The sequence below is a fragment of the Cololabis saira genome, chromosome 2 (assembly GCF_033807715.1).
Source record: "Cololabis saira isolate AMF1-May2022 chromosome 2, fColSai1.1, whole genome shotgun sequence".
In the NCBI taxonomy this organism is placed as follows: domain Eukaryota; kingdom Metazoa; phylum Chordata; class Actinopteri; order Beloniformes; family Belonidae; genus Cololabis; species Cololabis saira.
In genome coordinates this window covers 9,497,310-9,517,767 of record NC_084588.1, presented here as the reverse complement: position 1 = coordinate 9,517,767, position 20,458 = coordinate 9,497,310, and the positions used below count along the sequence as shown (strand labels likewise).

The 20,458-nt window shown below is 41.5% G+C and overlaps 1 protein-coding gene across 1 annotated transcript in view; it reads right to left on the bottom strand.

The window, feature by feature from the left end:
* The window catches only part of znf507 (zinc finger protein 507), a 39,734-nt gene that overhangs the window by 4,876 nt on the left and 14,400 nt on the right, over positions 1-20,458 (bottom strand). The window contains exons 5-6 of the mRNA XM_061737316.1: positions 16,236-16,340; positions 3,394-3,528 (exon numbers count right to left, since the gene is read on the bottom strand). Coding sequence (XP_061593300.1) covers positions 3,394-3,528; positions 16,236-16,340 — 240 coding nt within the window. The remainder of the gene's footprint in view (positions 1-3,393; positions 3,529-16,235; positions 16,341-20,458) is intronic.

The window sequence follows — 20,458 nt, the reverse complement described above, 5'->3', positions numbered from 1 at the left end:
GAGGTGCAGATGTTCATAAACCTGGTGCTGAGGAGATAATTAAAAAGGGATCTAGACGGGAGATAAGGAACGACCAGATCCACCAGGAGCTCTGTCTCTTCATAGCTGCTCGCGGCTCCAGCTGACTTTCAGCAGCGCCGAGACAAACTAACAAAATTAAAAAGCGTCGCTGCTTGAAGTTTCTCTCACTCTCATTTTTTAACTTATCAAACACAAGCCACAGACCCAGCAGCACATCTATTATCTCCTCCAGGTTCTACATCTTTATGTTGTTGACTTCTTCGTTTAGATACACAATCAAATAAGTCACAGCAGCTTCACTCCAACCTCCTACTTCTGCTCCAGGTGGATTGTTATGAAAAAGAAACCAGGCCGAGTTGAGTGGAGCTGAGCTGAGATGAGTAGAGCTGAGTAGGTGCTAGTGGAAAAGCACCATTAGCCTTCCCATCTATGTTTTCACACCACTTCAAACTAATAATGCGCCTCATTCTCTCATAAGTGATACACCAAAACACTTCTGCTTTCATATTACTGGTTAGTTCTCATCAGCAGTTATAAAATCCCCTTAACTTAGTGAAGAAATAACGCTTCACCTCAACTTATTGCTGGTGTTTCATCTGAGCTTTCTGGTCCCAGTTGGAAGCTGGAAAAGTCAGCTACTCAATAATAACATCAATGCAGAGTATTGTGAGGAACAGTTCTTCGTGTAAGTACGGAAATAATTAATCAATTAATCGATCACTTCTTCAACTGGCTGGCTGTCATGGTCCCTTCAGCATTCCCGTCTGCGATCCCGTGTTTTAACAGCATGGCCTGCTTCAACACGGGTCCAAAAGCTGATCAGCTCAAGAGGGATCACTTTTTAAAAATGTGCTTTCAGTATTACTGAGAATAATGTGTTTGTCTGTTTGCATAAAACTACCAGTGTGAGACCCACTGACAGTGTAGACGTGGGTGGACTGGATTTAGCGGTTGCTGTGAACAATGCAGTGAAGACGGCGGAGGAGGGAGACGTTTGTACTGCACATCTGTGGTATTTGGACCAAAGAAATGTCATTACGACGTCGGGAAATTGTATGGACTTGTTAAGAAAGGCATAAAACGTATTGTTTGAAATAAAACCTGCTTTAAACGCAGGAGAATCTATTTAAAGTGGTGGAAACAGAGAAGCCAAATGATGGAGGTCTTAATGCAAGATTTAAAGACTAAAAAAAGAAATCGGGTTGTGAGGCAGGGAACACATCCTACAAATGTGGTGTAGTATCGCTTAATGTAAACATAACTTCTTGTTTGTTCACGGGAAATCTCTCTAATACCTTTCCAACAACAAGCGTAATATTTTGTTTGTTTAAACGTGCGTAAACCCGCTAAATCAAGTCAGCTAAATCCTTTTCAAGTAGCAGCTGCAGTGTTTTTACCCCCAGTGTGCTCAGAGCTCTGACAGAGAGCACAGAGACGTCTAACAACAGCTTCCAGCCGCCGGAGGAGCCCAACCTGCCCACTTCTCACCTGGCTGTGGAAAAACAAACAGGGACAAAACGGGTGGAGCCGGGACGAGCCGCACCGAGGCGAGTCGGGCTGAGTAGGTGCTAGTGGAAAAGCGCCATGAGTCTTTGTATATGTGCTATACAAATAAAATTTGACTTGAGTCGGGCTGTATCTGACATCATCACACAACAGGCCACTGATTGGTCGGGGGGTTGGAGTCAGACGTCTGACTCCCAGCGCAAAATAGAGGGCTACATTAGGATTGGGTCACAACGCAAATCTGGTGGGAGCGGGCGGGTTGAACTTTGCTGCGGGCAGCTAAAAAAACCACTGCGGGATCGGGATGTAGTCTAGCGACAAAATGGAAATCAATGACGTGGAAAAGAACCTCAAACAAGGTCTTTACAAAACAAAGACGAAGCAAGGCCAGTCAGATATTTGGAGAAACTGTGTTTAGTGTCTGTGGAGCATCTTGGTAGAGACGAGGGATTGGGACCACAGTCGGTCAGCAGCATTCTCTTCCTCCACAGCAATGTAATGGCCAAGTGATTCATTTGTTAAATTAATTAGTTTCATTCATTTACTTTGTTTTATGTTATTTATTAGTGTTATTTGAGCCACTCACAGCTACTCTCGTTGCTATAACCTCAATCACATAATTGATGCGCGAAAGGTGATGTGTGTGTGATGATGACAATGATGGATTTGCATCAGGTGACCTGTGAACTGTCAATTATCCATCAAGCTCCACAATGATCATGTTAACATTAAATTAGACTGATTTGTCTGAGACATTTCTCTTGTGGGACGGGTGAAGACAATAAATCAATGCATCTCTATTATTGTGCGGCATGAATTGTCAGAGTTTTGCGGGTGCGGGCGGGAGTGGATATAAACGCTGCAGGAGCGGGTGGTAATGGTCAGAAATTCAGCGGTATAAAGAAAACAGGGCTCTAGCGCAAAAGTATGTTTCATGGTCCAACTCTGAGGTGCAGATGCTCATAAACCTGGTGGTTGAGGAGAGAATTAAAAAAGGGATCTAGATGGGCGATAAGGAACGACCAGATCTACCAGGAGCTCTGTCACTTCATAGCTGCTCGGACCAAGACAGACTAAAACAATTAAAAAGCGTAGCCGCTTTAAGCTTCTCTCACTCTCATTTTTTAACTTGATATCCAACACGAGCCACAGACCCAGCAGCACATCTATCATCTCCTCCAGGTTCTACATCTTTAGTGTTGTTGTCTTCTCCGTTTAGATCACACAATAAAATACGACACAACAGCTTCTCTACAACCTCCTACTTCTGCTCCAGGTGCTGAATTGTTATGGAAAAGAAACCAGACCGAGTTGAGTCGAGCTGAGTTGAGTAGAGCCGAGTTGGTACTAGTGCAAAAGTGCCATAAGAGAGAGCAGAAAACTGTATTGCAGACAGGTTTAAAGAATAAAAAAAACTCAATCAATCGATCAATCTGGCATCAGATTGATGGATGTGGGAGTTGTTGAGCTTCAGAGTCTGCAGGTGAGATGCTGAGGTCAGAAAACAGTGCGTGCTTCAAATAGTGAACTCAGCAGGAGCACCTGGATGTTTCATCCATCCTCATCGATGGCGGCGGTGGCCAGATTCGTAAAACGCCTGAGATTACTGCAGAGTCATTTGAAGCAGCAAACGCTGCTGATGAAGCACTTTCCCACTGCAGTTAAAAGCCTGATATGGCCACGTGTTAACGGGCATTTCTGACTGGTGGAAAAAGGGCTTTAGTCTTGACTATGTGAAAAGAACAGCATAATTAGCCCTATTAAAGATGCCTCTCTTAATCACAATAGCTCTCCAGGACCTGCGTAAACCTGTGGACGGGCTGTTTCTATGTGCAGCTGCTATCACGGGCTGAATGTGTGACTTACCGGCTGCTCTGGGAGATGGCCTCGTTGATGGCTTTGTTGACCTGCTCGTAGTTGTAGTTCTGGTCCCCGGCGTGCTTCCACATGTGGGACTTGAGCGACGGGGGGTGACTGCACACGTAACCACACAGAGAGCACCTGGCAGGGGGGACGGGGAGAAGAGAGGAGGGTGAGGAACGGAGCCGGAGCAGATCAAGTAGACCGGAAGGGATGGGAATTGATACGATTTTTATGATTACAATTCCATTTTGGATTTTGCTCAACAATACGATTCCTTATCGGTTCCTTTAGAATCAGAATCACGTTTATTTGTCCAGGTCAGACAAGACATGGAATTTGACTCGGTTATTTTCACTCACTCTACAGTAAATAGGTAATAGACAAATGACAGCTCTTATTAACATATAGACACATTTTTAAAAAGTGAAAGGTGCAGCAGTATGAGGTAGACATGATTATTGGAAGGTGCATTGTCACAGCATATGATTGTGTTATTATTATATTATTTATTGATTCTCATTTGGAAAAAAAGACAATAAAAGGTTGATTAGCATCACCAATATACCATTTTTATAATAATAAATTAAATATTCTTCTGTAGAAATGAACAATATACAACATCAATTATTCTGTGCCAATTCCACGAGAATGTCCAACATTTTTTGTAATAGAAATTCTCGAAAATTCTTTTTATTTTTCATCCCCGATTTTTTCCCCATCACCCAGTGCTCCTACCTAAGTGACAGTCCTGGGCATTCCAGAACTACTACTACTACTTGATATGTGCAGCTGCTATCACGGGCGCTGAATGTGTTCTCTTACCGGCTGCTCAGGGAGAGAGATGGCCTCGTTTATGGCTTTGTTGACCTGCTTGTAGTGAACTGAGCACTCAAAAATAAAACATGTATTTGTCAGCCAGTGACAAATACAATCAAGTCAAATACAATCAAACTGTAATTTTTCAAATCTGCAACCCTTTGACGAAATATCCACTTAACAAGTATTGAAAGTTTGAACCGTTTTGGCGCCATGTTTTCTATTGACTGCTGGCTTAAGCTATGCAATGTGCGCGATGGCGTCATGTTGCCCCATTCAATCAAGATAAATCACCCTGCTGATGAGACAAGCTTATTTTCGCTAAAGTGGTCAAAAGTCACGTGTCAGAATGTCCAGGCCAGTTCCTGAAGAAATACTGATAAGATGTTGGATTAAAAAATAAATAAAACAATAACTGCATCAACTGTTAATGCTGATCTTGCGTTTTTAAAATAAAATACATATTTTTATTTCACTCTCGGTTTGACGGTGTGATCAGACATAGATAAGAGTGGATGTACTGGTCAATAATTAAAGAAAAAGTGATGCTATAATTAAGCTATAGCTATAAATCAGTCAGTCGTCTCCTGCTGCATCCGTCCTTCATGCTTAAAGTTTTTAGTGCTTATAGTAAAATCAGAAATTTTAGCACAAAACCTACACACTGACAAAATCCCCACAGGATCATGATTGTGATGTTTGTAATCTCACCTTGCAAGTGAACCAAGATAACCTCATCACATCCATCCTGTTACATAAATACTTAATTACTTAAATGTTCTGCTCCGACTGTTGCATTGATTTTATTTGGGGTGGTTGTACAGTTCCAAACATGCTGCTCCTCCGTCACGGCTCACCAACTTTTTTTTTTGCCATCATCTGAAATAATTAGCCTCCTGTTACTCATCAAGTTTAACCTGGCTGATATTGCAGTTAATAAGCAAAGCCCCCCCCCCTCATTCCCCTCAGCGCTCCCAGCAGAGATGGACATTATGCAACGTCCTTCTGGCGTCTCAGCTGGTCATGTGTCCGTGCTGCAGTCTGCAGAAAGGGCAATGGTGGACTATAACCCCGTGATGGGAAACTTTTTATTCAAGGGTGTATGTATTTTTTTTAAAGGGCGATGTTCTGCATCCATCAGAGTTGTATCATACGTGTTCACCTCTACGGTATACCGATTTACAGGGCAAGGGGGTAAAAAGAACAAAGTTTTATACATGGTAATTAGAAAAAGACACCAGCACTTGTGTATGAGGATATTTGGAGCTGAAATATTACAATGAAATGTGATGTCAACATGTCATAAAGTTGTTCTTGTCCCAGACACCATGTGTTACAGTGAGTGCGTTTACATGGGAAGTTTAATTCCTCTTTAATTCAGAAGTAAAATTAAATCCGATTTAAAATTAGTAAAAATTACCATGTAAACACCTAATTCTGAATGAAAATAGCCATTCCGAATTAAACTTAATTCCAAAGTAAGTGGCTGGTTTATTCTGATTTTAAATCCGAATAGAATAATTCTGCGATCATGTATACATTTTTTAATTAATTAATTTGCTTTAAATTAATTCCGGTCTTTCTTTCTGCTCGTTCCCTCGCCCGTCTGTCTCCATGACGCTTATATTCCACGCTGGGCTTGTTTTCCAAACAAAGTTTCAAGATGGCAGCACGCAGTAAACGCTGGTCAAGAGCAGAGATGATTTATTTAATAAATAGTTTGGAGGACCTGGAAATAATTAGAAGAACAGATGGCAGGAAACATCTAAATTGTGAGCTTTTCAAAGTTGTAGCGGCTAAGTTTGTTTTTCCTCCGGTAGACGTAACTTCCGGGCCGCCCCCGTATCCAATCAGAACCTTCCCAACCCCCAGACCTGGAGAGGAATTGGAGAAAGCCGATCAAACGTGTTTTCCATGTAAACCTCAATTCAGAATTACTATTTCCATGTAAACTCGAAGGAAAATAGTTTAATTAGGAATTATTTAATTCGGAATAATTAATCCTGCAATTTCACTGTCCTAAGATAAACCAGTAATTCGATTTTTTTGGGCTCTAGTGGCCCTTTATTCAAAGTATACAGACAGGAAGGGGGTAGAGAGAGACCACTGCAGGAGGACTGCAGCCTCAGTATATGAGCCGCTTGCTGAACCCACTGTGCAACCGAGCGGCCCATAAACCAGTGATTTTTTATGATTATTTTAATATGTAGGTATCAGAAATCCAGAGTTCCCATTCAATGGTGTAGGATGGCAGCTACGTTCAAGTTATGACCACGATACATGATACAGTCAGTAAGGACCCTTATGACAATAATGTGTGTGGATTTCATTGTGATTGGATAGAGGAAACAGGAAATACAGCACATAATGGGATGAAAAATTATACCTGACCAAAAGGTGGCGCTATGGAATTCATCCAAGATTATGCAACATAGTTATAACTTCTGGCCATTAAAACAACCTGTTCACAGATGATGGCTGTAAGATCATGTCAATTCATGCTTCACTGGCTTCCTGTTCAATATCACATTGATTTTAAAATTTTATTGCTGACTTTCAAGGCCCTAAATAACCAAGCCCCTAGTTATTTTAAAGAACTTTTAACCCCCTACCTGCCAGGGCCTCCCTCAGATCATTCCCAGGGCCTGGCTTGTGGCCAAAGGTGATGGGGCTTTTGCAGTCCGGGCCCCCGAACTTTGGAACTCTTTACCTGCTGAGATCAGGTCAGCTAAATCCCCCACTGCTTTTAAATCTTTACTAAAAACATTCCTTTTTAGAAAAGCTTTTATTGTGGTGTGAATATTGTTGGTTATTGCTGTCTAATGTTCTTATCCACTATGCACTGTATTTTTATCTTGATGTATTTTATTGTTCTTGGGAAGCACTTTGTAACTTTGTTAAGAAAGGTGCTATATAAATAAAGTTTATTATTATTAATTTGGAAGAGACAGAGCCGAGAGCCGACCTGAGAGCCGACCCCCGGACACAGCTGCTGCTCACACGGAGGCTTAAAGAGATCCAATGATCCAACGTGGCACTGCGACTCTACAACAGCAGTACATGTTCAAAACCCTCCTGCATCAGGCTTCTTTCTTTATTGTCAATAATCGTGACGGATAAGAGCAAAGTGTAGCCCCCGACTGCTGACGCAACTTTTCTGCTCACGAGCCTCCGTCGCTGCAGGAGTCAAATCAGCACAGTTTGGGTAAAGTGCTGCAGAACTGACAGTCAATTAGCGGTATGAAGATGATGATTTACGATGATGGTTGCTAAACCGTCTAGTGGATTAATTGCATTTGCATATCGCTGTGTAGTCTGGACAAAAAGGAAAACAACGTATTTCAGGCACCTCACCGAAAAAAAATACTTTAACATACTTTTTAGTTTTAATTGGAGGGCATTCGTGCATGAGTTGAAGTCATACCTTAGAATCACATCTCTCTATTACATCCAGCTCAGGTGTAACTGGATGAATGAACTAAATCATTAATAAAGTGTTGCTTTCAAGCATTTTGTTGGGAATACTTTGCAGGTAGTTGGAGTTTGGAGCCGTGGCCATCCTTCGTGGTGGAGAGGTGTGTGTATTAGGCCTGTGTTGAAAAAAATCGATTTCCCAATTCTAAATCGATTCTCATATTAATTCCTAAAAATTGATTCATATGTCTAAAGATAGATTTTTATTTATTTATGTATTTTTTTTTCATCATTACATTACAACTTTTGGTATTTTTTTGTTTATCCCCAAAATAGGAATGTTTTGTTGGACACGAGAATAACTGGTGCCATGTTTTTGCCTTTAAATATGTTTAAAGGTATGAAAACATTAAAGTGTTAGGTTATAATTGCTTAAATTGTTTATATTTTGCTTATGTCTATATATTGTCTATATTACTTTATATACTGTCTTGGGGTTACATTTGCAAAAAATGATAAAAACCAAATACTCAAAAATTAAAAACCAAAATAGACCGAAAATGGAACAAATAAAAACGGAATGTGGGAAAAAATGAAACCGATTTCATCCGTCTCCGTTTCCTCCCTGGATCTGTTTGGTAATTCTGACCCACATGATGTTTCTGAAAGCAGTTCTATCAGCATTCTGGGAGCTGATTGGTCCTTACAGCATCATTAGCTGCCAATACTTGCTGTTTAATCTCAATATAATACTAGTAGTAATATTTTGCTACAGTCATATAATTCATGCAACAGCTCAAAAAACAGTTTTAATAACACTTACCCAAATCAATATCGGAATCGAATCGAATCTTGATGATCGATTCTGAATCTTAAGAATCGGAATCGATTCTTGACATCTGAATCGATCCCCAGACCTAGTATCTCTCTTTCATTAGGCTGATATCAGGTAACTGACTCCTACATGGCAAACTGCTCGTCTCCTGTACGAACAGATACGGTCCGATCTGACTACGCTATTTTTCCTTCGTCTAAGCCAACGTCTTCCATCACATCCAACGTGTTCTGGGCCTTGTCTCCACTGTGGAGGAGATGCTGTGATCCTCTGTGGACGCCCCAGTCGCAGATGAGCTCAGCAGTGAGGCATGAGCCGGTTTCTGGTTTCAAGGAATTACGAAAAAAAAAAAAAAAAAAAAAGAAGACACTTTCCAAATATCACTATTTCAAAACCGCTCAACTTTTCCATCACACCACCATCAAAGACAGACATCCCAGTGCGGAGACGCTCCCCTCCTTCACCGTTTGTGCAATCAGTCAGCTGCTCGCGAGGACTGAAGGAGGTAAAACCCTCTGAACTTTTCCTTATTAACGTGGAATTTGAATAAAGCTGTTGTGATTTTTTTGAACGCACGGAGGGGAAAAACAAACAAACACCCTGTGCAGGGCATGCTAATGATCAGCTGCTGAATTCAAAGCAGCAGCAGCTCTTAAATGATGTTTACAACAAGGGTGAGTGGAGATGCAGGACCGCCATCAGATTAGCTGTGTTTTTAGGTTCATCCAAAAATAAGGGCATATATCCCGCGTTTGATGTCACCCTGTTGCCACCTCAACATGAAATAGGTAGTTTACTGGATTATCCACATTCTCAGGGAGCTGTGATATCACACACGCTAATCAGAGGAGAAAGTGGCTCGCGCAGATCTGAATACACTGCAAAAACTCTAAATCTTACTAGGAATATTTGTCTTATTTCTAGTTAAAATGTCTCATTTTTAGTAAAAAAATCTCATTACACTTAAAACAAGAGTCATTACCAGAAAAATAACTTATTTGACAATTTTCATCTGTTTTTCAAGTAAATTTTCACTTGAAATAAGTAGAAAAATCTGCCAGTGGGACAAGATTTATCTTCTTACTACAAGTAAAAAAATCTTGTTCCACTGGCAGATTTTTCTACTTATTTTAAGTGAAAATCTACTTGAAACAGGTGAAAATTGTTGTTTTCGTTTTTAAATTGTCTTGTTTTAAGTGTAATGAGATTTTGTTTTGACTAAAAATGAGACATTTTAACTAGAAATAAGACAAGTATTCTTGTTAAGATTTAGAGTTTTTGCAGTGTAGGACTTGAAAGAGGCACAACACAGGAAAAAGACATCAGCAGTTATGTCCACCTCGCAAGACCAGCAGGTTTGAACAAAATCACAAAGACCAAGTTTAAAAAGGAACCTTTGTACTAAGACAGTTTTGTCAAAGACAAACTGTGGAAATCAAGCGTTTGAGACATGCATCGTACACCCTGCAATCATTATGGTAATAATCGCTCACATTTATGTTAGTCACATTAGTTATTAACATGTAATAATGTGCACTCACACACAAAATGTGTAGCTTTTAGGCCTTTGCTGGTGTTCACTGTGACCCACATGACTGCATTCCTGTTGCTACAGCCTCTTTCTTAAAAGCCTCTTTGTTAAATTGCAGCGTCATTTGTTAAAACTGAGTGTTTCACTTCCTGTCAGGGTGTAAGTTAAGCGGCCCTTAAAGCGTCAGCGCGTCACAGACATTTCAAGTAAACGCTTGATTAGATGTAACCTTCACGTCAGCATCCTTTCAAACACTTTATTGACCACAGGATTCAATAGATGACCTTTATTTATTACAGAAACTAAGTGGAACTGGTATATTTAGGTTTTATGCATGAAACTATATCGATCACCAGAGTACGTCTCGGTGATATTTTGAAGAATCAGCATCTTAGAACTGACTACAGGCTCAAAAACAAATTATTATAGTATCTAAAAGCACAAACACTTGATTTGTAGGCCAATAAGAATGCTTTTCTTCCCCACTAATATTGTCTCCCTATGATTAAAGCAGGTGGAATTTCTTTCTACAGTCGTGTTCTCCAGGAAATGCACATCCGCAAGAACAACAGCGTCATTTTAAAAGCAGATGTTTGCAACTGCAATGCCAGGATCAGTAATGTTTTCCACCCTGGAGGGTCTGATCGTACTGAGGGAACATCTGCCTTGTGCTTTTAGTTTGGGATCCAGGTTTATGACTTTGAGTCTCAGGTTGTTTTTTAGCTGATCTTAGCTCAGTGGATCCAATGTTGTTGGTTTTTTTCAGGACTGCAATGCACCGAACGCATTTGTTTTTTTGTTCTATTTTATATTATTTGTTCTATTTATATTTGGTTGCATACTCTTAAATTAAATACTTATGATTTTTGAAAACCGTGCAAAGTTATGGATAAGCCCTGAATGCAGGCATTGTGGCGTAGAATTGTCAAATTGGTCTGATTCACCGCACGAATCCACAAATTACTTTTGTAATACTGTATTTGACCCGGTCTTTGTACGTTTTGACCGTATGGAATCGTAATTCTTGTCAGTTGTGTGAAATAAGACCTGGAAACAGGCATTGTGGCATAACATTGTCAAATTGGTTTAATTCACTGTACAAATTGTTACAGATTGTTACTTTTGTAATACTGTATTTGAATGTATTTGTAATTCTTGCCATTGTAAGAATGAAATGTACCTGCTGCACTCTACTGTCCTTACTTTTTAACAACTTGTGCTTTTCATTATTTTACCTCTTTTCTTATCATTTTATCTCATTTATATTTTATTTACTGTTTAATTGTGTCTTGCCGCTTTTAATGTGTAAAGCACTTTGAATTACCTTGTGTTGAATTGTGCTATACAAATAAACTTGCCTTGCCTACTTTTGTTTTTTAGGCTCAATGCGCCGCAAGATACGTAAAAGTTGTAAGTTGGTTTCTTTCAAAGGCAAGAAGCGTGCCAGTCTGCACCGCAAGTGGCAAGAAAACTGCATCGTTAAAAAAAAAAAAAAAAAAAAAAAATCAAGTCATTTTCTGAAAGCATCTCATAAAACAGTTTTTCCATCTCTCGGCTGCAGATGTTTTTGTACTTGGTCAGTATCCAACCGCGTATTAACACACCTGTGCACAGGAACACGCGGACAGGCAGCGAGTTACTGAAAGTCAATGTAATCTGTAATTGGACACAATACCAGGTAATGAGCACAGAAAACATCAGACTCTGTAGTCACAGTTCATTGGGAGTTCAACTTCTATACTCGTAATCCGTTTCTTGGCTCAAACGTGTCTGGAAGGATTTCAGGTACCGAGGTGATTGCAGGGAAATGTTAGAAAATGCAGCGTTAAAAACGTATTCAAGGGTTGAAAACACACGTCGGAGCGGCAGTAAGAGCCTCCTCTTGTATTCTGTTTGTCATTCTGAAATTGCATGAAACCCTGATGTTTGGCTCGAGGCTATTATCCCATCAGAACTTCATATCACCAATATCTGGATCCTCTTAACGTTCCCGCCCCCTCTAATCGAACTTGTTTTTTTCCTGCAGAAACAGAGCTGAGAGCTTTGATGGTGTGTTGTTGGTTCACACACACCTGTCAATCAACCCTGGCCGTTTTAGTTGCTTGGTGGATGAAGAAATAACCGAGTAACAGTGTAAAATTCAATAAAATAAACAAAGACCTTCAACTTCCCCCATCAAAGGATGAAAGACAACACTTTACCTTAACATTGGGATTATTCTTACTAAGAACAAACTATGGCTCTTGTCGCCGCAGGTCACACTCAGGTCAGGGACGCGCCACATGCAGGGAGACTTGTTATCGATTAGTGAACAGTCGGAAAATGTTTTGTCAGGGTACATCTTCGAAAACGACTCAATAGAACCTGAACGCCACACTAAACCACAGACCGGAGCGTTCGTATCTGATTAGGGCCCGCTTTTAATCGGCCTGTGTGACAATAAGAGTAATATGAGCTGGGAGCAGGAAAATGCTGATAGCGGATCAACCAGCCGATAACCTGTAACTCCCCTCCCACCCAGCTGGAGATGAACAATCTTTGACTTAATTTAGAAACGGCTCTGGAGGGAGCCGCGTTTATCCACGGCCCAACGCATAAATCACCTTATCGTGTCTGAAGTTAATGAACGAAACATCATCGCTAAGCAGATTTATTGAAATAAAAGTTAAGTACGTGATTAAACTGGATTAAATCTTAGCGAGGTGACAATGTGAGCGTAAGAAAAATACTAAATAATTAGTCAAGAAAGAAAAAGACGACTGGAAAATGAAAATGAATAATGAAATGAAAAAAATAAAAAGATCACTAAATAAAGGGGTAAACTTGTGCAGGGAGGGAAGGAAGAGAGCAGCTAAAAGAAAACTCAATTGCAGGAGTGACGCTAATAAGCATGTAGACACAAGCACATGCACGTACGTTGACCAAGCTTCATGTTTATCAGTGTCCGTTTTCGTTACAGAGTTATTAAAAGGATATCTAGCGTTTCGGTACACGAGCGCCTACATACGTCTCGGCAAAGAAGTTCAGTAAAACAAAAAGCGTCACACCAAAAGAAAAGTCAGAGCTCTTAACTCCGAGCATAAGAAGATATAAAAACATCTCGTCCTTGCCAGGTCTTAATATTAGTCAAATACATGTTTATACCCACATAAACAACAACGACATCAACTTGACAAAAACTAAGCCACAACACAGAAGCCGTGGCAGAGCCAAGTTTAGCAGTAACAGTTTGATGTGATCACTTTAACTGAATTTTATCCGAGTTTCACTACATTGTGGGGGATTTGGGCTGGTTATTCTTCACAACATGGCTATGTAGACATTTATTCATTCACGGCTCCTTCAAGGTCCAACCACAGCAGCTCTAGACCTGCTGCTTGACTGATCTGCCCAGATCGTCCCGTCCTCACCGCCCATCTCTGCAGCTGGCGGGAGTAAATTAGTGCTGACGTGACCAAACCCGTCCGTGCTCTTGAACGCCATAGTATTTACCCTTTTACATACGTGCTAACTTCATCTGATGAATTGATCATGTGCTTTTGGGAGAAGTGAGGTTCCTTTACTGCTTCTGCACTTTGTTCCGGTAAATAGATGATAAAGTTTTAAAGTTGTGTCACAGTGAGCAGACGTTCATACGAGGGTAGGACTTGGTGCGGACCTGGTGAGGGTTTTCTTCCCCAATTATATCCTCAGAGTAATCCCTCGTTTTTTGCGGGGGTTGTTCCAGCGAAAAAAAGAACCCGTTTCAAAAAAGTTCCAAAAAGAACTTGTGATAGGTGAAATCATTACACTTCAAATTGCGGAGATCAGCCCCGCCCCACCACGACCCGATTAACGAGAGAAAACGAAAAATGATTATTAAAAAAAATACAATAAGTACAGTAGGACAGATTGTGACTGGCGTGTATTTCACTGCTCTTCTGACGGTGCCGCTGCATCCTGACTCACTCGCGTCTTTTTCTTCTAAAGCCCGCGGTGCAGGTGTTTTTTTCAAGAAGAACATTCTGGGCAAAAAGATACTTATAAACCGACATGCCACCATCGATTATATCTGAGAACTGTAATGAACGATTCATCAAAGGCTCCCGTTCTTGAGCTGCTGCTGAAGCTCATTGGTCGTTCTCAGCATTGTTGCTAAGCAACCAACGTTATTGACACAGGAAGTGAAGAAGCGGGGGAGACTCTTTAGCCAATTAGAATGCAGAACACGATGCACAATGCAAATCCGTGAAGCAGCGGGACGTGAAAGGTGAACCGCGTTATAGCGAGGGATTACTGTATATAAAAGCTTAGAGATAAATCTTCCAACACGCCGCACAGGAGCCGGCACACCTGGCCAGCCTGCCACTTCCTCTCCACGTAAAACTGATGCCCGTCTGCGACTGACAGACACGGCGGCGAACAGATCAAGCGTACATGGCGGTTTCAGGATGTTCCAGATATCCACTCCCGTTGTGGAGATGTTGTGGCTGTCACTTCGTCACAAACGTTGACGAGCAGGTGGAGGAAGATGGCCGAGCCGCTGGACTGATGAGGCTCCGGGCGACGGCGCAGCAGGAGAGGGAGCAGAAAGGGTGGCTTCATAATGAAAGGATGGAAGAAGCTGGTCCTAGTGTGTGTGTGTGTGTGTGTGTGTGTGTGTGTGTGTGTGTGTGTGTGTGTGTGTGTGTGTCCTAGTGTGTATTCAGGCTACTCAGTAAGCCACTAAAGCAGAAATCAGTCATGTTATTTAGCTTCCTCAGTCAGCCATAACTTTGGCTTCACACCATCAAATATCTTCACCAAACCTGCACCGGAAAAGCTTTTATAGAGACGTGTGTGTCGTGTAGAAGAGACAAAGAATCGCCTGTGCCATTTTCACTGCATGGACACGTGCACTCAAGTCCTCCAGGTACTGAAGATGAGAACCAAGTAAAGTGGAAATCAGCAATCAGGCTCCATCTCAGGACGGATTGTATTTAACAAGGAGAGAACATTAGTCGCTCAGTCACCACCAAGCTGCCCATCAGAGGCCCATTTCTCAAGGCTGTGCTGCACGTAGTGTTGGTTTTTTTGTTGTTTTAAGAATCAGAAACCGCCTCGGTTATAGTGTTGTTTTTGTCAGCCTGCTTCAATTTTAGTTTTAGTCTAGTCTTTTGGTCAAGCCATCATTTTGGTTTTTATTAGTTTTAGTCGTTCATTCTCCTTTTAGTCGTGTCAATTTTCAGTCGACTAAAAGTCTGAGCATTTTAGTCTTTTTTTAGTTAGAATTGTCCAGGACCATTTTAGTCTAGTTTTAGTCAAAGATTGTATTTAGCCAAACCCATTTTACAATTCAAACACGGTTATTTTACTACTACTACTACTACTGTCATTTAGACACTTTTATCCAAAGCAACTTACATCTGAGACACACATACCATGGAGCAATTAGGGTTAAGACCCACCTCTGTAGCCACTAGGCTACCACCCACCCCCGATATTATATTATTGTTACCTTAGACTCAAGAATACATTCATTCCAGATACAGAAGATGCTCTAATTTGAGTTTACAACATATCTATTTTTCCACATTTCTCCCCATATTTTTCTTTTTCGATGACACTTTGGGTTTTCTTTTCCACGTCTATGTAGGAAAGTGTATCCAAAGATGGATCTTCTTCTTCTCCCAGCCCCAGAGAAGATCCCCGCGTTTCTCTATGTAACTTTGTTTTTAACTGACGTTAACTAGAGCTCTGCGTTAACGACATCAGCCTCTAACTCTGCAGCTGCATCTTCTGGATCTGATTCCCCGCTGCAGCGACTGGGATTGAGGACGTGATGTCACCCAGCAGAACTAAACCAGAGGAAACTACCTAAAAAATGTATATTTAGGATCTTTGTTAGAACATCTTGCTGAGATCTCAACAATATGAAGACCCATTTTAGCAGTTTTTATTTCGTAATCTACATTTTAGTCTCGTTTTTTAATCCTCTACGATATTCCATTATACATTTAATCATCGTTATCGTCACATAACCAGCATTTTCGTTGCGTCTCGTCTCTTTTTTCTCAGGTGATAAGGGTTCATTGACAACAATATTTAGTCATAATTTTCATTGACGAAAGCAACTTTAGCTGCACGAGGGTACCCTGAGTATTTTGTTGTGACACACATGCGTATCATCTGTTATAAACCTCTTCTGGTCACATTCTGCTAACGATTCAGAACTCTGGATGCCGTTGTTCGTGACCGCGGTCGGTGCAGCGTCGGCTCGCCGTGTCTCACCTGTACTGCTCCAGCAGCTGCACGGCCTGGTGCTCCTGAGGATGCCTCTTCATGTGGCTCTTCAGACTGTTCATGTTGGTGGTGGCGAAGTCACAGCTGCAGCACCTGGAAGACGGACCCAGATTAAAGGAGCAGAAGAAGAAGGACAGCACGAAGGCGGAGGGGCATTTTAACGAGCGGCATTCTGAGGTCAATGTGATGCTTCTTTACACTTGCAGCCTGGAGGGAGGACAGAGATTTTACAGCAACAACAAAAAAAAAGGAAGGAAATTGCCACTTTAGGAGGAAAAACAAAACAAAACAGTGTTTTCTTGCTGCTATAGATGCATGGTTAAAAGATGAGACCTGCTGCTCGGAGGCCAACGCTGCTGTTCAAGGGGCTGCGGACGCGGGCTACACTCAGCTGCTGGTCATTTGCACACCTTTAGATGAATAAAAAAAGATTTTAAAGTTCAAGGACAGTTTTCTTCGGTGGTGTACAACGGCTTACATTAAAGAGGGCCATTCTGCCAATAAAAAGCAAAGAGATTGCTTGTTAAATATGAAATAACCGGCCTCATGCTCCTTCTCCTACACGTGTTCTGGGTTAACTGGTGCATCACGTTGCCCTTCTCTCTCGCTACGTACAAAACCCGGCAAAAATCGCCAGGCGGGAGTCGCTTCAAACGTTACTATTCCGACGTCATGTGGAGAACATGGAGTTAAAGGGAGGACGGAGTTTATTTGAATCAATACTTTTTTAAAAATAGTCCACGATCACCGCAGCTACAAAATGAAACAGCCCTGCCTGAAGGGAGCTCATGAAAACTTGAAAAGATGTTTTTGCATCAAGGTTTGGAGATTAATGACATGCCCTCTCATGTTGACGTGGAGGCAGCGTAGTCTGGTTGAAATTTTAATGTTCAGACCCGCGTGGGGTGCAGACGTGGAGAGTGGGGTGCAGACGCGCCAGCTTTGCTCCGTTCCCTCCGCCTGTCCCCCCCACAAGACTTCATTGTAATTTCTTGAATCCAAGGTCACCCCAGGCATTGTTATCTTGCAAGGGTCATTATTTCTCGCCTGGCAAACAAAAAAAAAACAAAAAAACCAAGACAGCAGAGAACATGATCTCCTTTACAACCGTTTTCTGCCGTTTATCCATGCCGGTGATTAAAGACAGAATGAACGGCGTGTTCATAACAAACAGAGGTGCTGGGAGGCGAGAGGAGCTGGATTTCAGAATCTTGATGCTCCCAAACCTGGTGTCTGAGCCAACAGTCACAGAGGAATAAGGAAAGCTTCCACCTAACCGAGGCTGTCAAAATTAGATTTGTGCAACAAGAACATGCGGGGTCCTGAATAAAACATCACACAATGCAAAGTCTCGTTCCCCCCTCTTGTCCAAAGTCAGAGAAGCTATCAAAAGGAACGCTACGACAATTTCACTGCAGATGAAAAGTGTGGTGGTGAAATCAAAAAGTTTCTCTTTAAGCAGTGGCTCACATGTGAAGGCTCATCAATAGTTTAGCTGGGCGTGAGCACACCGCGAGGCAGAGCGTCGGGCATCTTGTTAATTACTGCCCGCGTAAAAAAAAGATTGAGTTATCACAGCCACCTCTGCGGCGGGGGTCTGAGAAATAAGCACGAATTAAATCTTCTCTGTGATCGCTTCAAGTGCGAAGAGGGATTGAAATCAATGGAGCCTCGGTCCGTCTTGCACGTTCGGAGCGGACGTGACGGCAGCGCGGCCGTGGCGGCGCTGAGGTCGTCGTTAAGGACGAGCAGTGATGGAGCGGGTGTCCTGTTGTGGTGAGCGATGAAGATTTCAGGTAATCATAAAGACCGTATCCTTATGGCGCTTTTCCACTAGTACCTACTCAGCCCCACTTGTCTCGACTTGCCCTCGTTTCTTTTCAATACCCAGATGAGAAGTAGTAGGAGCGAAGCTGCTGTGACGTATTTGATTGTGTGATCTAAACGAAGAAGACAACAACACTAAAGATGTAGAACCTGGAGGAGATGATAGATGTGCTGCTGGGTCTGTGGCTTGTGCACGATATCAAGTTAAAAAATGAGAGTGAGCGAAGCTTCAAGACACGAAGCTTTTTTTTTTTGTTTGTTTGTCTCAAGCAGCTAAGAAGTGACAGATCTCCTGGCAGATCTGGTCGTTCCTTATCGCCCGTCTAGATCCCTTTTTAATTCTCTCCTCAGCACCAGGTTTATGAACATCTGCACCTCAGAGTTGGATCATGAAACAGACTTTTGCTGCCATTGCTGGTTGAATAAAATGAACAAGAAGCCGTCAGAGTCTCTTTCACTGATGTCACATCCTGACTCAGACGTCTGACTCCAACCCCCCGACCAATCGGTGGCCTGTAGTGTGATGATGTCAGATACAGCCAACTCAGCAGCTTAGAACCTCGGCAGAATAGTTACAGAAAAGTATCTACCCGGCACGTTAGACCCCTAGTGGAAAAGAACCAAACCGAGGCGAGGAGAGTCACGCTGAGTAGGTACTAGTGGAAAAGCGCCATTACTGGACCAGAACGGAAATGTGAATTGTTGGAGCCTCGTACTAAACTAATTCCCCCCTTGTTTTATTTAGTTTTTTTTTAATTATTGCATCAGCTAAAATAGATGCACAGCTGTCTTTTAAATGAGACAAACTGCCAATGTGACACGTTGTTGCTTCTGGTAAATACGGTAATGGAAATGCATTGCAGTCTATATACATTTTGACACTTGCACATTTCCGTGTGCCTAACAGTGAAGCGCTGACCATCAGGTTTCATTTCAGGCTGTTTACACCCAGACGGGGCGGAAAACAGGGCAGATCCCTCTCATCATCCTTCAGCGTTGGGCCTAATGCCCAACGTCAGCTGAACAAACCCCCAAAACAAACAACAATATTGCTCTAAAAACTGATTCTGCAGATATGACATCCATGCGGATGGAAAGTCTGATGCTCCTGCAGATATGACATGCACACTTTTATAAAAACGCTTCCTCTGGCGATAATTCAGTGTAAATGTGTGGAATCTAGCACTGCATGTGAACGCGGCAAAAACAAAAAGATGATCTTTGTATGTCGACATTTTATTGAGATCAACTCCAAAATGGATCATTCTGCTCACCGTTTTCTCATATAATCAATTTGTCTACTAAAAACAAACTGAAAATTGTTTATTTCCTCTCTTCAAGTGCTTTTCAAGCTGTCCTAAGTCAAGGACATCTTTGATTTCATGTTCGTGATCAAGGAAGAATCAAGTTGTGAATGCATAAAGTATTTTAAAACTCACTGAGACTTGTTAGGCGTAGCGCGTCTTAACGTAAACTGAGGGGGCAAGGAATCAACAAGAAGTATGCCGCACACAGTTTAATCTCACGACTGGCCAGCCTGCGTTTAATTCCATACAGCCGATTCAAATATCTACAGCAATTTTCTTAACCGGCCCAGTTTGAGGATAAATATCCGTATCAGACAATATTCCCCAATTCTACCCTTAATTTTGGACCGCTGGATTATAACAGCACTGTAGGAGTGCAACACACTGTTGAAAGGAAAAAGGAAAACCTGACAGAAACAGCAATACGTGCTTTTAGTTTACACAAGTGTGCTTGTCACAAACACACATGCTGATCTGATGGTCAGGTCTTTACTGCCATCTAAAGGCCATTTCTAGAACTACAACTTCAGCTCATGCATCAAGAACCTGACGTAAATGGACCAAGCACATATGATGTATCCACCTAAAACAAGATAGTGCATTTACTTTCAATAAGAAAGGATTTTTTTTCAATAAGAAAGGAATTTTTTTAATTTATTTTATTTTTTTATTTGTGGAGATCAGTGAATCTCCTCATGAAATCCATTAAAGTGACTAGACTCATAGACTAGACAAGACTAATTTATGCAAAATAACTTCTGTAAACTTGTTTCCTTTTCGGAACCTGCAGTCAACGTGCTGTCAGAGCAGTGAAGTGTCACAAGTTACACACGCAACAGCATATTCAAATAAACATCATGGCTGACAACACAATTAACTCCTAAAACCTTCAAAACAGAGAATTACAAAACAAAACTCGGGAGATAACTTTCCCCCCCAACTGCCATTGAGACTAATTTGATTTTGATAATGTGCAGTGCAGTAACAGTATTCTCCCAGGAAACTGACTGAAAAGTGAAAGAGGTAATTGAAATGTATGTTTTTCAAGGGAAAAAGATCATTAATAAAAACAAAAAC